This window comes from Ictidomys tridecemlineatus, chromosome 2 (genome assembly GCF_052094955.1).
Source record: "Ictidomys tridecemlineatus isolate mIctTri1 chromosome 2, mIctTri1.hap1, whole genome shotgun sequence".
NCBI classification, from domain to species: domain Eukaryota; kingdom Metazoa; phylum Chordata; class Mammalia; order Rodentia; family Sciuridae; genus Ictidomys; species Ictidomys tridecemlineatus.
The window spans coordinates 152,862,283-152,878,642 of record NC_135478.1 but is presented as its reverse complement, the minus strand read 5'-3'; the positions used below and the strand labels follow the sequence as shown (position 1 = coordinate 152,878,642).

The window sequence follows — 16,360 nt, the reverse complement described above, 5'->3', positions numbered from 1 at the left end:
CATTTCATTTCAGCATTACCGAAGACTGTGTGTGTGTGTGTGTGTGTGTGTGTGTGTGTGTGTGTGTGTGTGTGTGTGTGTGCCAGGGATTAAGTCCAGGGGTGCTTAACCACTGAACCACATTCTCAGCCTTTTTTATTTTTTAATTTTGAGACAGTGAGACACTGTCTCACTAAGTTGCTAGGCTGAACTGCGATCCTCCTGCCTCAGCCTCCTGAGCCCTGGGAGTACAGCATGGGCTACAGTGCCACATGAAGACTATGTTTTATCTAGTGTTTTCCTCCCGTGCACTTTTACTCTTGAAAACTACAGATTTTTTAGAACACACTGGAGTTTACAAAGAGCGCTGTGCATTCTTTTTTGAGGGGGAGTAATAACATTCTGGTGTTAGGTTACGGATGGGAATCAGGATTTTAGATACCAAGATCTTGGACTTTCACAACTCAGAAAGTTGAACGTGAGTTGACTCTTTTCTGGTAATACATGGATTATCCCTAGTAAAGGGAATAAAACCCCTGGATTTGAGCCCCGAATACCGATTACACAATTCCCTTGTGACTTCGTGGCTTAGTTCTTTATCTATACAAGACTGACCAGTCGGAGCCCTGGCTTTCTAGAGATCACACGAACTCCTCAACTAATCGAGGTAAAGGATTCAGCCTGGAGCTCCGCCCAAGATAGCAGTGCTTAATTGAGAGCAGCTAATCAATACCGGGCTGTCACTGGGAGCCCCACAAAGACGTCGGGTAGGCGAAGGAGTGGCCAGCAGTGGAGTGAACGGGTGGCGCAGACCGAATCAGGGTACCACCTCTCCCTGCCAGGTTTCCCTCAGGCTGCGGACCTCGCCTGTGCTGGGCGGAGGCACCCGGCTCTCACTCCGCCCCAAGGAGCGGGGGCGGGGACGCCGTCCCCTGGGAAACGGGACGCGTTGCTTGTCCCGGCCACCGCCTCCATCCGCCGGGCTCGCAGTGCGCACAGTCTCGCGGCCGTTAAGTAGAAGCAGGTCGGGGACGAGGGTCCGCGATCGCAAGGCAGGTGGGCACCTCCGGAGGTGAGCTGTGTGGGGGTGTCCTCCTCCACTCCAGACTGCAGAGAGGTGCGCGCCAAGAGCTGACTGGCTCCGCGCGTTCCTTTGGATGTACCAAATGGCAGCCCGAGGGGCAAGCTCCAAGACTCAGGGTTTTCTGGAAGTCCTGACTTTACGCCAGACCCCGGGGACCCACCTGGAGGCCTCAGGTTCCATGGAGTTTGAAGAGGAGGAGGAAGAAGAGGAGGAAGTGGAGGCTAGGAGAGCGCGGAGTTTCGCTCAAGACCCGCGAGTGCGCGTCCTCCGAGGCCACCTGGAGCAGATGCTGGGACTCCGGGAGGAGAATTGGAACCAGTATTTGGCGAGTGAGGAAAATCGGCAGGTTCTTGGGGAATTTTTGGAGAGCATCAGCCCTGTCTGCCTTGTGTTCAGCGTTGCCACCACTGGGCGGCTCGCGGTCTCCCGGGAGGTAAGGGGAGAGGGGACCTGCCACGTCTCAGGACGGGCAAAACGGACGCTCTAGCAGGGGAAGTCGGGAGTGCCTCCTGGTCCCCGCACTCCCCGGGGTGCTTAAGAAAATTTAGTTTGAATTCTCTTTCCTGGAATCCGCAGATCCCCTCTCCTCTCACGTGCTCCACTTTGCAGTTCAGCTTTATAGTTTTCATCCTTTTCATCTGACGGAGAATGTCCCTTTGAGCTTCTTGAGACGGGACGATGCAGGAAATCCAGGGTTTTCTGTGGCAAATAATCTCCGTCTCAGTCGCTCGTGGGTTACTCTGAAATCATATATTTTAAAACATGTTTGGTAGAGTTCTTACAACGTGTCACTGGTTAGTCTGACTACCTGTCAACCACATTCCATTCCGGGGAGAAATATTGAGTCCTTAAAAAGGAGCATCCAGGCAATATGCGCACAACTTGGTGATCCTTCCTTTCTCCCTCTTTTCCTCCTTTCCTTTTTATTTTTGAACTTACGTTGCTTGTCCACTAAAATCTGGTTACTATATCAAGAACAGCATTTGTAGTTCGCATTTTTCCTGTGTGAAGAGCTTGGAGGAAGATTCGCGGTCTTTAAGCAGTTGTGTCTCAGGTGAATGTTGTAAAGTGATATTAGCATCCTAGATGTCCTTAGGATAGTTGGAAAATAGGATCCCAGACACTAAAGTGTGACGTGAAGGGTGCCTGAGGGTTTTGTAAGTTTTGAAAATCTTTGTTTTGGTATTCTTCTAATTGTAACTTATTATTTAAAAGTCCTTCAGCCAAAAAAGTACTTCAGTGTTGAGGAAGCTAAATAGAAATGACTCAATAGTTGTGAAAATGTTAGAATATCTTGGTTAAACACTTCTAATCTTTGCCTTGAAGACAGAAATACAAATTAGACTCTTGTGCCTTGTCTTTATCTGTTTGGCTTATGTCCAAAGAAGAGAATATTATTAAAAATAATTTTTAAGATTGAAACGTTGTATCTGCTCTGTTTTAAATTATGAGATCTTAGGCTATGTGTTGATTTGCTGTAATTGACATGCCTTTAAAGGTGGTATTTCCACACCAATAATACTGTGAAATTAACATTATAAAAAAACAAAGAAAATTGTATGTACTTTGGAGAATAGGGAAGAACAGGAGAATGACCTTGTTTGTAAAGATGGGCAAGATGCCAGGTTTTGTTTCTTATGTTAGCAATCTGGCTACAAATTGGGAACAGCAAATCCTGCTTGTTAATCAGGAAACTATATAGTGAACTTGCATTAATTATCTTGCTCTTGTTTCAGATTCCACGAGATGCAAAACATAAAGTTGTTTATATTGCTAAGAAGATTACTGAAAGCATTGGAGTAAATGATTTATCTCGAACGCTTTTATTTGGAGAATTACCTGCATCATCTCTTGGGCATATAACTGCTTTCCTAAATGAGGTACTAGTCAATTCAAAAATATTTGAATTTTTCGTTTAACTCCATGATCCTTGGAATTATATGACTATTGAAAAGAAAGAACACATAAAAGTCAGAAGTTTCTTTAGCCAGGTGGTTGGAGAGTAACAGCATTTAGATTGTTTCTGTAATGAGCCGATACTGACTCTAACACTCAACAGGTGGTAACTTGTCAGGTCATTCCTCCTTCCCTTCTTCCTCACCAAGTAATGAAAATATATGTAAACCAACTTGAATTGGCTAGGTTCTTGCTCTTAGTTGTCGATTTTAAACTTCCCCTTCAGATAAGATAAGCTTACCTTTGGAAATGGGTATTATCCATTTTTCAGATTCCTGTTAGAAACTAACAGTTTGGAACTTAGTTTCACTTATGTGAGATCATGGAAAAAGTGATAGAAAGAAATATTTGTCTTAAAACTCACTTAACCCCTTGCTATTATTTGATCTGGAATCTCCCTCTGAAGGCCCATGTTTTCAAGACTTGGAGCTCAGCTTGGTGCTAAAGGTAGGTAGTGGAACCTTTAAGAGGTGGGATCTAGTGAAAGGAAGTGATGTCATTGGGACAATAAGGATATATAAGGACCCCAGGCCCTTCCTTTCTCTTGGCTTCCTGGCTGCTGTGAGGTGAGAACCTTTCTCCGTCACCCAATCTGGCCATGAGGTGCTGCTACTTTGCTACCAGCCCAAAAGCAATAGGGTCAACCAACTATGGACGGAAACCTCTGAAACTGTGAGTCAAAATAAACCTTTCCTCCTCTAAGTTGATTATCTTGGGTACATTGTCAGAATGACAGAAAGATGACTGACACATCCCTTTACATCAGGAGATGTTCTTTGAACCTATCACTGATACTTTAACGTGCATTTGGATCACCTGGGGATTTTGTGGAAGGTAGACTGAATTGTTTGGCCTTCAGTGGAGCCCCAAAGTCTTCATTCCTTACCTGATGCTTTTTGAAGGCTATCTTTGAGAGTGTAGGTGTCATAGAATTAGAGCTGTGGTTTTCAAACTTTACTGAACCTTAGGTTCACCTGGGGGAATATTCTAACATACCAATGACTGATAGCAATTCAAAATGTCTGTGGGAAGTTGTTCAGGCTTCCCAGCTGATTCTAAGGCATAGTAAACACTGGAACCACTGGGTCAGATACCTGTCCATGAAGTCAATTGTAAAAATTGTTTACTAAATCAGAACTCAGTAATCAGTCCTGCCAAGGCTACATGGTAGGTAAAATTGCTAGTACATTTATTAGTTATGATTTATCAATTTCCCTTTATCTCCTACTTCCTGTCTTCTTGAAAGGAGGTATTTTCTTGTTGTCTTCAGGCAGGCCAAGTCTCTTGCAACTAGCTCTAGCACTCTGCCTAGGCTCCCCTCTTCCTGCAACCACTAACTGGTTTTAGCTGATTATAGGGAGAGGCTGGGAAGAACATTTTCTATCTTTAGTACCTGGAACAGTTTTTGGTATGCAGCAGGTGCTCAAGAAATTTTTAGTGAATCTGATGTTTCTGTTGTAATTTGCATCTAGATGGCCATCAGCTGGGGCTTAGAAGGGCAAGACTACACTCTTCATAGAGATTCCCGCTGTATCATCTGTGTTTTGCAAAAGAAAGAAAACTGTCGAATTCCTTTGATATTTCTGACTTTTTCTCGGTACCAGAATCTGCACAGCATTTAGAAAAAGGGTTAGATGAAAGAGTATGCCAATGTGTACATCTATTGGAAACATAAAACATCCAGAATTTAAGTTTAATAAGTGGTTTAGAAGGGTCTAAAATGAGCACTGGGAAAAAGAAAAGAAGTAAGGACATCACATTATTATGTGGTATGTATCAGGTATTCAAAAAATTTTTATTACAAGGTTTATATTTGGTATGAATGAGGCTAAAATGTCTGACTATATATATATTTTTTAAAAGATCCAAGGATTTTCATAGCTTAGGTAGTACCCACTGTAGTTACAAAATTAGCTGTGTTCTATGATAATGTGTTAGGGACTCCTAAACTTCTTTTTCCACCCAAGATCTCTCTCCTGTCCTCCAAACTTGGAGAGCCACATGCCTTCCAGACACTTCCACTTTGTATAATTGACCTCTTAAAGTTGAACTTCTGGCCTTCCTCGATCTTCCTTTTCTGGCTTTACTTGTAGTTATTCCCAGATTAGTGGAGGTGAGTCCTTACAATTGTTTAAGCCAGAAGACCTTGGAGTCATCCTTGACTCTGTGCCTCAATGTTATATTGATTCTGTTAGGAAATTGTGTATGTTCTGTCTTCAGAATACTTCCCAAATCAATCCCCTGCCCCCCTCCGCTGCTTCTTCCCTGATTCAGTTCACCTGTACCACTACCCTGTGTTACTGCCTTAGCCTTTTAAAAGATCCCCCTGCTTCTGTTGTGGCTCTCATTCACAGCCTATTCCCAGCACAGCATTGGCATGAACCTTGTTGAAACAGGAACCACAATGTCATCCTCACTGCCTTGGCTCCTGTTTCACTCACAATAAAGGCCCAAGGACTCATTGCCATTAAGACTTTCCTTTGGTGACTGCTGCTGGGAATCTGCATTACTAGCATCACCTGGAACTATAGGACCTCAGATCCCACTGTAGAGCTGCTAAGTCAGCTGATTGAGTAGTAGTGCTGAAAGCACTGGCCCCAAGTTTGTGGTCTGGCCTCTTCCTTCTCAGAATTCATCTCACTTGGTAACTACTAAACACCTTAGGCATACACTTGCCCTAGGGCCTTTGCTCTCACTGTTTCCTCCTCTTTCCCTGAATCTACTCAGCTAACCCCTTCTGGTCCTTCAAGTGCTGGGCTCAAATAGCTCTTTTCACGGAAGCTTCCCTTCTGGAAAGAAGGGGGGTTTTCTGAGTTGGAAACCAGAGCAAGGCAAGGACACATCCAGATCAGCAAAATTTTCATCATAGAAAAGCAACTCCAAACCATTGCATTAATTAAGATAAAATATTTTTAACAGTGAACATCTTATTAACTTGGCAAAAGAAACGGGTCTAATGAAACAGACTGAGGACCTGATACAGAGTAGATGTGAGCTAGTGAATTTGGAAGAGGTGAATTCAGCAGGAATAAAGGTGATAATACACATTCAAAGTCATAGCAAAATCCATATTACTTTTGAAAAAAATATAGATAACACTAAACTATTTTACAACTTTGTTGCGTTCCACTTTGCCACATTTGAAAATGTATTTTATTATTTTGACAAACATGAAAATACCTCCTAGTCTCATACTTCTTTACTATTTAGTTTTAAAGGTACAGTCGATTGCTGGAAACATTGTATTTTTTCTCATTTCTGGCATTATTTTAGCAACAAAATCCTCAAGCTTTGTTTTTTTGTTTGTTTGTTTTGTGTGTTTTTATTTTTTTGTTTTTTCTTCCTCTGCACTGTTTTATTTGATACTCTTATTAGAGCTTGAATGCAAATTTGAACTTCTAGCTCTTCTCCCCCACATCTCAACAAACACAAGGACCTCACACAGAGGCCAAGGAAGCAACACACAGAAATATGGTTAGAGCATTCCTTACAACATTGCTTATAATATCAAAAATAGAGGGACTTGGGTTGTGGCTCAGAGGTAGAGCTCCCACCTACAACTAAAAAAAAAAAAATTACAAAAAAAAAAAAGAGAGAGAGAGAAAATAGTAGTTACCAAATAGGGGAATGGACAAAGTAGGAACATGCAATAGTTGCTTAAATGAACTAAGTCAAGATGTATTCACCTGAACAGATTCATTTTTAAAATGAAGGTGAGTGCAAAAAGTTAACTGGAGGTCAGTAATACTACTGCTTAAATTCTGTGTGTGTGTGTGTGTGTGGGGGTGCGGTTCTTGGGATTAAACTTGTGGCTTCATACTGCTAGGCAAGCACTCTACCACTGACCTATACCCACAGCTCCTCTGCACTTTTTTTGTGTTTTTTAAGTACTGGCATTCAGACCTACGGCTTTGAGGATGCCAGGCAAATTGTCTACCATTAAACTACATTCCTAACCATAATTGATGATTTTTTTAAAAAAAAAACCCAAAACTGTACTATATATTGTATGTAAGAAAATATACCCTAGGTGTGGTGATGCATACCTGTAGTCTCAGTGGCTCAGGAGGCTAAGGCAAAAGGATCACAAGTTCAAAGCCAGCCTCAGCAACTTAGTGAGGCCCTGTCTCAAAATAAAAAGTGGTCTGGGGATGTGGCTCAGAGGTTGAATGCCCCTGAGTTCAATCCCTGGTTATCTGCTCTGCCCACCCCCCCACAAAAAGAAACATGAATGAGGGGGGATACACTACTTCTATAGAATAATGATCATCTCTAAAAAAGGAAGGAAAGAGGTTCAGAGAAGATAATACAAAATCAATTTCATTTTAACTTTCTTGAATAAGGATAAATAACATTGTAATGCAAATTTAAAAAAAATAAAAATGGCCCACAATCAACATTTAAAGTAAATCATAGGATTAGTAGCAGTACTAATCCATATGGAGTCTGAAGCAAAAGGTAAAGTGAGTCCTATCCTGTCTTCATTAAATTTTTTGACATTTTTTTTCATGAAAATCTTTGAAGTGTGTGGGTGGCATTGGAGATTGAATCCAGGACCTCATACATGCTAGGCAAGCCCTCTAACCCTGAGCTACATCCCCAACCTTTATTTTGAAACCAGTCTTGCCAGGTTAATAAGGGTGGCCTAAATTGCAATTTTACTGCCTCAGGCTTCTGAGTAGCTGGGATTACAGGTATGCACCACTACATCTGGAGCATTTTGATGTAAAAATATTTTTTAAATGTTCATCTTGATTTCTAAGTTTTTTGGTGCCCTCTTAAATTTTGTTCTCCAGGCAAATATCTTAATTACTTTATCCCAGCTCATTCCTGAATCTTTGACTCACTAACATGTTCCAATTCCCAGAAATATTGTGTGGCACCTAGTAGGAGTTTAGTAATTATTTGTTAAAGGAATGGAAGTTAAATGAAGGCTAAATGATGTGTTCTCATTAAAGACAAAACACTTCAGCTTTTTAGATGTCTACTTTTTGAGCAATATTTGAAAAGAATAGTTGGAAAATTCTATGCTGATAAGCCTAAAATTGTCAGTCATCATTTAATCAATATTGATTGCATACCTTGTTGGTGGCAGTTCTTGAACACTTGAGATAAGTAATGTACTTTTTGCCTTCAAAAAGAGTCCAGTGGGCTGGGGGGAGGTGTACCAGAGAGGTAGAATGCATGTTTAGTGCATGGGAGGCCCTGGGTTCCATCCTAAGCACTGGGAAAAAAAAAAAATCAGTCTAATTAGGCAGAGAGAGAAACCAACAGCAATATGGTATGGTAGTCAGGGCTGTAATGGGATTTAGTGGGGAGTGGTGGGAGTCTGGTGGCATCTTCTCACATTGGAAAGAGTGACAGGAGGTGAGGAGTCTTGAAGAAAATGAACATACCCAGCTATTCCCCTTCTCGGACTATTCCCAAAAAACCTAAAAAGAGCATACTACAGGGATACAGCGTCATCAATTTTCATAGCAGCACAATTCACAATAGCTAGACTGTGGAACCAACCTAGATGCCCTTCAATAGATGAATGGATTTTTAAAAATGTGGCATATATACACAATGGAATATTACTCAGCACTAAAAAACAACAAAATCATTGCATTTTCAGGGAAATGGATGGCATTAGAGCAGATTATGCTAAGTGAAGTCAGCCAATCCCTTAAAAACAAATGCCGAATGTCGTCTTTGATATAAGGGGGGGGGCTCAAAACAGAGCAGGGAGGAAGAGCATGAGAAGAATACCATCAAACAGGGACGAGAGGTGGGAGGGAATGGGGGGGGGGAATTGCACAGAAGAGGGAAGGAGACCTGAATTGTTATACAAAAATACATATAAGAGGATATGAGGGGAAGGGGAGGAAAAAAAAATAAGAGTGAGAGAAATGAGTTATGGTAGATGGGGTAGAGGGAGGAGAGGGGAGGGAGGGGGGATAGGATGGGGATAGGAAGGGCAGCAGAATACAACAGACACTAGTTTGGCAGTATGTATAAACGTGGCTGTATAATCAACGTGATCCTGCAATCTGTACATGTGGGAACAAAAGAATTCATACCCCATTTGAAACAAATGTATGATATGTCAAGATCAATGTAATGTTTTAAGCAACCAATAAATTTCTGATGTTTTTTTTTTTTTTTTTTTTTTAAAGAAAATGAACATAGATCTTAGTTTGGGGAACTTCCAATTTTAGCTTGTTACAGATCAGTTAATATCTGTTATTTTTAGTGCTTTCTTTTACTCTGAAAAGTATGCATATGAGGTGTGCTAAATTATTTGGTTGCTTTGGACAAGGAGATGATAGCTGGATGTAGAAGATGGAAGGCATTCTGGGTATCAGAAGACACATACACTCTGGCACAAATGTTGGGAAATGTAGGTCAGGTTGAGTTTTTAGAAGTTTATGTACCCAGATTGGGGGATGAGCTGGGAGGTGGGAGAAATGAGACTGGAGAAGCTGATAGAAAGTAAACAGCCTCGTGATTTTTTTTTTTTTTACTGAGATGGCTGCCAGCAAAGCCCATTGGCCAAACTTAAGTCCTTGTTATTTATTGAAAGACGGTAACGGTAGTGCATGTTCTATGGAGGTTTTTGTCAGGTAGACCAAGAGGCTTAAACATTTGTTTCTCACCATTCTGGAGGCTGAGATCAGAGTGTCGGCTGGGTAGAGTGCTTGGTCAAGGCTCTCTTCCTAGAGAGAAGTGGAACTAGGAAGAAGGGAGAGAGAGACTTGTTCATTTATCTCTGGTTGTATTTACCTTTAGTAAACATGTCCAAATTATTTTGGGTCACAGAGAAAGTTTGGGATTTTCCTTACAAATCACAAAAACTGGACAATTCCCAATTGAACAAGAAAAACCCACGGACTAGTTGAATTAGTTTGTATGTTGCTATTCAAATTTATTATAATTAACAAGCAAACTCCAGACCTATTTATCTTGTTTTATTTATAGAAATGCTTTAGGTGTTTGCCTGAATAACGGCTTTTCCAGAGCATGCAACTCAAATCTCATAGCATTTTTTCCCCCTTGTAGTTCATAGCAGGAACATTAAGTTCTAAGAGTCACAGAATAGTAGAATGAAAGTCTGAAACAGATACCCAGTAGGAATGTTGACACTAGAATTGTCCTCAGATCTGACTTTTAGAAAAAGCTTTGGTACTGGGGATTAAGTCTAGAAAGTAGCTTCTTAGTGGGTCTGTGCATGTTCATCCCTACAAGCCTATCTCTTCAGTCTGTTTTAAAAAGCCCTCATTGGACCCCAGCCGTCCCACCCCCACCCCGTCTTCCTCAGAGCCTGAATGTTGTCATTTCTCTCTAGGGTGCTAGTTCCAGCCCCATGCAGACCAAACTGGCAGTTTCCCCTAAGCACTAGGATTCCTTAGAGCCCTATAATTCTGTGTTTCTGGCTGCAGTTTTCTGGAATGCTCTCTGTCTTACTCAGTTCAGGCTGTTGTAACAGAATACCATAGCCTGGGTGCCTTATAAATAATAAAATTTATTTCACAGACAGGCATGGTGGGGAATGCCTATAATCCCATCCACTTGGGAGGCTGAGGCAGGTGAATCACAAGTTCCAGGCTAGCCTCAGCAACTAAGTGAGATCCTGTCTCAAAATAGGTTAAAAATCAAAAAGGGCTGAGGATATGGCTCAGTGGTTAAATGCTCCTGGTTGGTGTTGGGGGGGGGGAAATTTCACAAAGCTCTGGGCTAAAAATATGAGATGAAGTCTGAAGATACTGGCAGATTTGATCCTAGTTTATAGTTGGCACCTTCTAGTTTTGTCCTCATCTGTTGCAAGGGACAAATGAGTTCCTTTGAACCTTTTTTAACAAGGGCACCACCAATCCCAGAGCCCTCATGACCTAATCACTTCCTAAAGGCCACTCTTTCTAATATGATCAACTTGAAGGCTAGGTTTTCAACGTATATATTTTGGGAAGACCCAAACAATCTGACCATGGGTCTTGTCTTACCTCATCCTTTTGTCTTAAAGACTCAAGCCAAGTAACAATTTTTTTCTGGCAAGTCTTCCCTAATATAATTGTATCCCAGAGTCAGGTATTTCTTCCATGTTTTCATGTTCATCCTGAACACACCTCTAATTATGACAATGCTTATATTATGATTTCTGGTACCTCATCTATCCACTGAGCTTGTTGAGCAGGGACTATTGATTAATCTCCATATTCATAGCTTGATGGATAGTAGGTGCTAAGTAATAATAATGTCATTTGGAGAGATCTGTTTCAACCTGTGTTCTCCATGTGAACTTTAAAAAAGGTGGAATAACTATTTTCTGAGCATTTCAGCTAATTGAAATTTTATATTTATAATGTGTATAATGTTTCGGGAAAATAGATAATACAAATGCATTCAAAATAAATAGTTATTGGAAAGGAGCAAGAAAGCAAGAAAGCAAGAAACCGACTTTGGGAACTCAACCTGAGTTTCTTATGTAAAATAGGCTCCGGAAATAAAAATAAAAAAACAAAAAAACAAAAAAAACAAACCTTGTTAAGTACATAAATGAATGAACAAGCAATATCATTTCTACTACAAAGACCTTATATCTTATGTCAATTTGGTATCCTAGGAGATTTATGAAATTGAGTGGTTTTGTTGCCAATTTTTATGACAAGAAAATCTTTGAAGGAGCATATTGTCTTTAAATTAACTGCTTTTTAAAACATTTTTCTTCCTCTAGATATTAGTGCCTATTCTTTCTAATAAGACCAACCATAAATCCTGGTCGTGCTTTACTTCACAAGATATGGAACATCATGTAGAAGTCATGAAAAATAAGATGCATATTTTTAGAGGCAAAATGTCTAGAAGAACTCTTCTACCAATTCCCACTATTGCAGAAAACATTGACCTGGATCAGAATTATTCAGAGACCAAGTATGTAATTGTGTACATATTTCATACAGCATATTAAAATGGAGAGCCAGCAAACCCATTTACTATCACATCCTTAGCAAACTATTTGCAAAGTAAAGTTATTTTAGCTACATTTTATTTTTAAATGTTATTTTAGGAACCAACCCAGATGCCCAAAAAGGGGAATTGCATGGAAATGGAAAGAGACCCTCATTGTTATAAAAAACTACATATAAGAGGTTGTGAGGGGAATTGGAAAATAAACAAGGAGAGAAATGAATTACAGTAGATGGGCTAGAAAGAGAAGATGGGAGGGGGAAGAGTGGGGATAGTAGAGGATAGGAAAGGTAGCAGAATACAACAGTTACTAGTATGGCATTATGTAAAAATGTGGATGTGTAACCGATGTGATTCTGCAATCTGTATTTGGGGTAAAAATGGGAGTTCATAACTCACTTGAAACTAATGTTTGAAATATGATATGTCAAGAGCTTTGTAAGGTTTCCAACAACCAATAAAAAAAATGTTATTTTATTTCAAGGTATACTTTCTAAAGGAAAACCGCGTTATCTCAATAACAATATTCCTTTAGTAAAATATTTTTTGAGGATATGGCATATTAGAGATCTACTAAACACAGAATAAAATGCCATAGCTTCAGTTAAGAATGTAAAAATAATGGATTTTGAAGAAATAATATTTAGGAAACTAGTTTACAGATGCATAAAATACCTATTAAAATTCATATCTATATTTGGATAATTCACTGTTATTGAAATTATCATTTTAATATTTGTAGGCTGCAGTCAAACGAGAGGAGAATACTTCATGCAGTTGAATCTGTGGTTATTAATTGGTCACATCAAATCCAAGAAATTGTAGAAAAGGATTCTATGCAGCCTTTGCTAAGTGGTCTTCATCTCACTCCTCAAAGTGAGCTGGATTTTTGGACGATGAGGAGAGAGAATCTGTCATGCACTTATAATCAAGTAAGTAGAGAATCCTAGAAATTGTAAATTGAATAAGCAAAGAACTGTAGAGTGAAGTCTCCTGAGTAGTGATATCCAGTAATTTTAAAGGTTTAAAGCAATCTTTGTATGACTCAGTGTTCTGCTCTGATCTTACACCAAAGTGTATATGGTATGCATTTTTAAAATTAATAGGGATTAAAGTAATTTTGTCTTCATGTGAATATTTTGACAGCATTTGAGATACTTGGAAATGTTTTGTGGCAGTGGAAAAAGCATGTTCCCCAAGGGAAATGGTGAAGATGCCAAAATTCAATTAATCTAGTTGATTTAATTGATTTGGGAAGGAAAAGTGTCTTGATTACTAGATACACAGCTTTGGAAGAGCTAACTTTGAGTCCTCTACTGGGTGCTTGATGATAAGAGACATCATTATCCAAAGTACATATATGAAGACATGAATTGGTGTCAACATACTATATATACAACCAGAGATATGAAAAATTGTGCTGTATATGTGTAGTAAGAATTGTAATGCATTCTGCTATCATTTTTAAAAATAAATAATGTTCTAAAACCTAAGATGTTGATTTACATGTCTTTTAGAGATTTTTCTGAAACAGATTGAGAAAGTTGGCATGGACTAAGTAATGGTTTACATGTGTAATCTAATTTTTTGAAAATTCAAATGAAAACTAAATGCAAAATAAACTTATGAAAAAAAATTTTGTTATTTTTAGCTTGAAACAAAGTATGCCTTTGAGTATTAAATACTGTGTGTATTGTGTGAGTGGAGGATAATTTAAATATTTTATTACAGACAGATTTAGTCATCTAGCTTACATTTATTAAAATTTAAAAAATATTTTTTAGTTGTATCTTTATATGTGGTGATGAGAATCAAACCCAGTGCCTCACACATGATAGGCATGTACTCTATTTCTGAGCCACAACTTCAGCCCTTTTTAAAAGTTTTCTTTTTTCCTTATTTAATTTAGCTTAAGGCTCCTGTTGTCCTCAAGATGGTCAAGATTCTGAAAACCAAAAAAAGCAGCTATTTTTCTACTTTGAAGGACATTTTCATGACTGTGGAAAATGGTAAGACTCTTGTTCATGAAACGATGATGCTTGGTTCTTCTAATGATAGATTCATCTCACCCTTTATTCTCCAGCTATACTAAACTATTTTTAGTTTATCTGGTATATAGTGGGTACTTAAATGGCCCCAGATTGAAGATCTAATTAGAATATCTTAGTGAAGGGAGGTGCCTGGGTATTTGGCAGAGGGTAAATGAAAGCCCCTACATAGAGGTTTTCCTATCAGCAGTCGGGCTGTGATTGTCTAGTTTTCTCCTGATTGATGAATCTGTGCTTGATCTCCACCAGTTATTTGGCTTACAAGTACTCAAAGGCATCATTGATCTTTTGGTGAATATTAAATCTGTGAAAATTATGAAAAGGTATTCAGTTAAAAAAAAAAATCTCTTCTCCATCCTTGTCCTCCCACCATTTACTTTGAGTTTTGCCCAAATAGAACAGTTCTCTCTAAGGTTTTTGATTTCTGTTCATATTTCTCTCTCCATCTTTAAACAAATATGGATGTACATAAAGATGAAGTTTTAAATAAGATTAAAAATAATATAAACAAGCCAGTCTTGGTGGCACACGCCTGTAATCCCAGTGGCTCAGAAAGCTGAGGCAGGAAGATCGCAAGTTCAAAGCCAGCCTCAGCAACTTAATGAAGTCCTAAGCAAGTCCATGAGACCCTGTCTCCGAATAAAATATATAAAAGCTCTGGGGATGTTGTTCAGTGGTTAAGTATCCCAGGTTCAATTCCCATTACCAAAAAATAAAAACTAAAAATAATAGCTGTTTTTGCTTGTTTCTAACACTAGAACATTTCTTTTTTTTTTTTTTTCCTACATGACATTTAGAAGTTTAAGAAATAATTCAAATTTACTTTGGAAGTATTTTGATATATCTTTAGTATTTTTGCCATGAATTTGGTTAGAAAAGATGGTGTAGGGGGACTATTTGGTCTAGGTTATCTCAGAATAGAATTGGTGTTCTAACTCTGCTTATTAAACATTTTAAATTTGCCAAGTCTCTGGGTTTCATCCGCCAAACTGGCCAATAACACCATGGTTTTTGGTGTGGTATTTCTCATTCTTGTGATTGTTAGCATTTTAGGCCACATAGATCTTTGTCATAAGGGGACATCCTTGCACTGTAGGATCTTAACATCATCCCTGGCCTCTACACTGCTCCCATCTCAGCTGTGCCAAAAATGTCTCCAGACATTAGCAGATGTCTCTTGGGACCAAAATCTCCCCTAAGAACCACTGGACAGTGGTTGAAACACACAGTAGCTTTGTCCTCAGTGAATAGATACTATTAGCATTTATTTTGTGTGTGTGAGTATAAGATGAGCATTCTCTGTGGATAAAACTGCTACAGAAATAAATTCCAGGAGTTCTCAGTCTTACCAGCAAATGTCCTGGAGATACAGAAAAATAAAATTTTCAGATGAGCCTGTGTCCAGTATGGTCAGTTAGAGGTAGAAGGCCCCTCTCAAAAATGTCATTGGTGCTCTACAAAATTATCAAACATGCTTAACATGTTTTAAGGGCACTTGCCTATTAGATGTAGTTATTTAACTTTGAAGTTAACATTGGCAAAAATACACTAATTTGAAAACATAAGCATCTCTGGAACATGGGTACGCTCTTTTCACAAAACTTTATTATTTGTTTTGTTTTTGCTGCACTGGATGGAACCCAGGGCTTTGCATGTGGTAAGCAAGTGCTCTACCACTGAGCTACATGTCCAGCCTGCAAGGCTTTATTATTGGTGCACAGATAGCTTGGTTATAAGTCTGTCAAGCAGAGTAGTATGGGTGAGTGACAAAGGTCAGTGGGTGTTTGTTTTTTTTAATGATCTTTTGGAATAACATATGAAAATAAGCTTCAACTTCATTCTCTACCTTCCTAAAAATAACCATTTTTCAGTTAATCAAAGGTATCTGTAGCCTCGGGAGCAAAGTGAAGTCTGATGGAGATCTATTTAGGATAAATTAAGAGTTCTAGCTTTAACCAAGAGAAGGTATGAACTTGATTAAGCAGTCACTAGCAATATTAAAATATTTTTTTCTTCATATCTATGAGATTTTTAAGAAGCATTGCTTTTATCATGCTTGACTAATTTTTGTTGTAAAATTCAAACAGCATAAAATTAACCATCACACAGTGTAAACTCAGTGACATTTAGGACATTGCAGTACAACTATCCCTTCTGTCCAGTTCCAAAATATTTTCATCACTGTTCTTAATAATTGGTATCTTTGTGAGTAGTGTAATAGAAGTTTTCTTAACCATTGCATCAGTTACTCTTGTAGGAAACTGGATTGGCCTGATAAATGATTGATTTGCACTTGTCCCATGTACTGAGGAGGAAAGAGTGTTTTGGTGATGAAGTTTGTAATCCA

The 16,360-nt window shown here is 39.0% G+C and overlaps 1 protein-coding gene across 1 annotated transcript in view; it reads left to right on the top strand.

Annotated features, from left to right (window-relative positions):
- Nucleotides 1-753: 753 nt before the first annotated feature.
- Nucleotides 754-16,360, top strand: part of Dnah11 (dynein axonemal heavy chain 11) — a 310,480-nt gene continuing 294,873 nt past the window's right edge. The window contains exons 1-5 of the mRNA XM_021728753.3: nucleotides 754-1,496; nucleotides 2,800-2,943; nucleotides 11,733-11,929; nucleotides 12,708-12,897; nucleotides 13,875-13,974. Coding sequence (XP_021584428.2) covers nucleotides 1,137-1,496; nucleotides 2,800-2,943; nucleotides 11,733-11,929; nucleotides 12,708-12,897; nucleotides 13,875-13,974 — 991 coding nt within the window. The 5' untranslated portion in view covers nucleotides 754-1,136. The remainder of the gene's footprint in view (nucleotides 1,497-2,799; nucleotides 2,944-11,732; nucleotides 11,930-12,707; nucleotides 12,898-13,874; nucleotides 13,975-16,360) is intronic.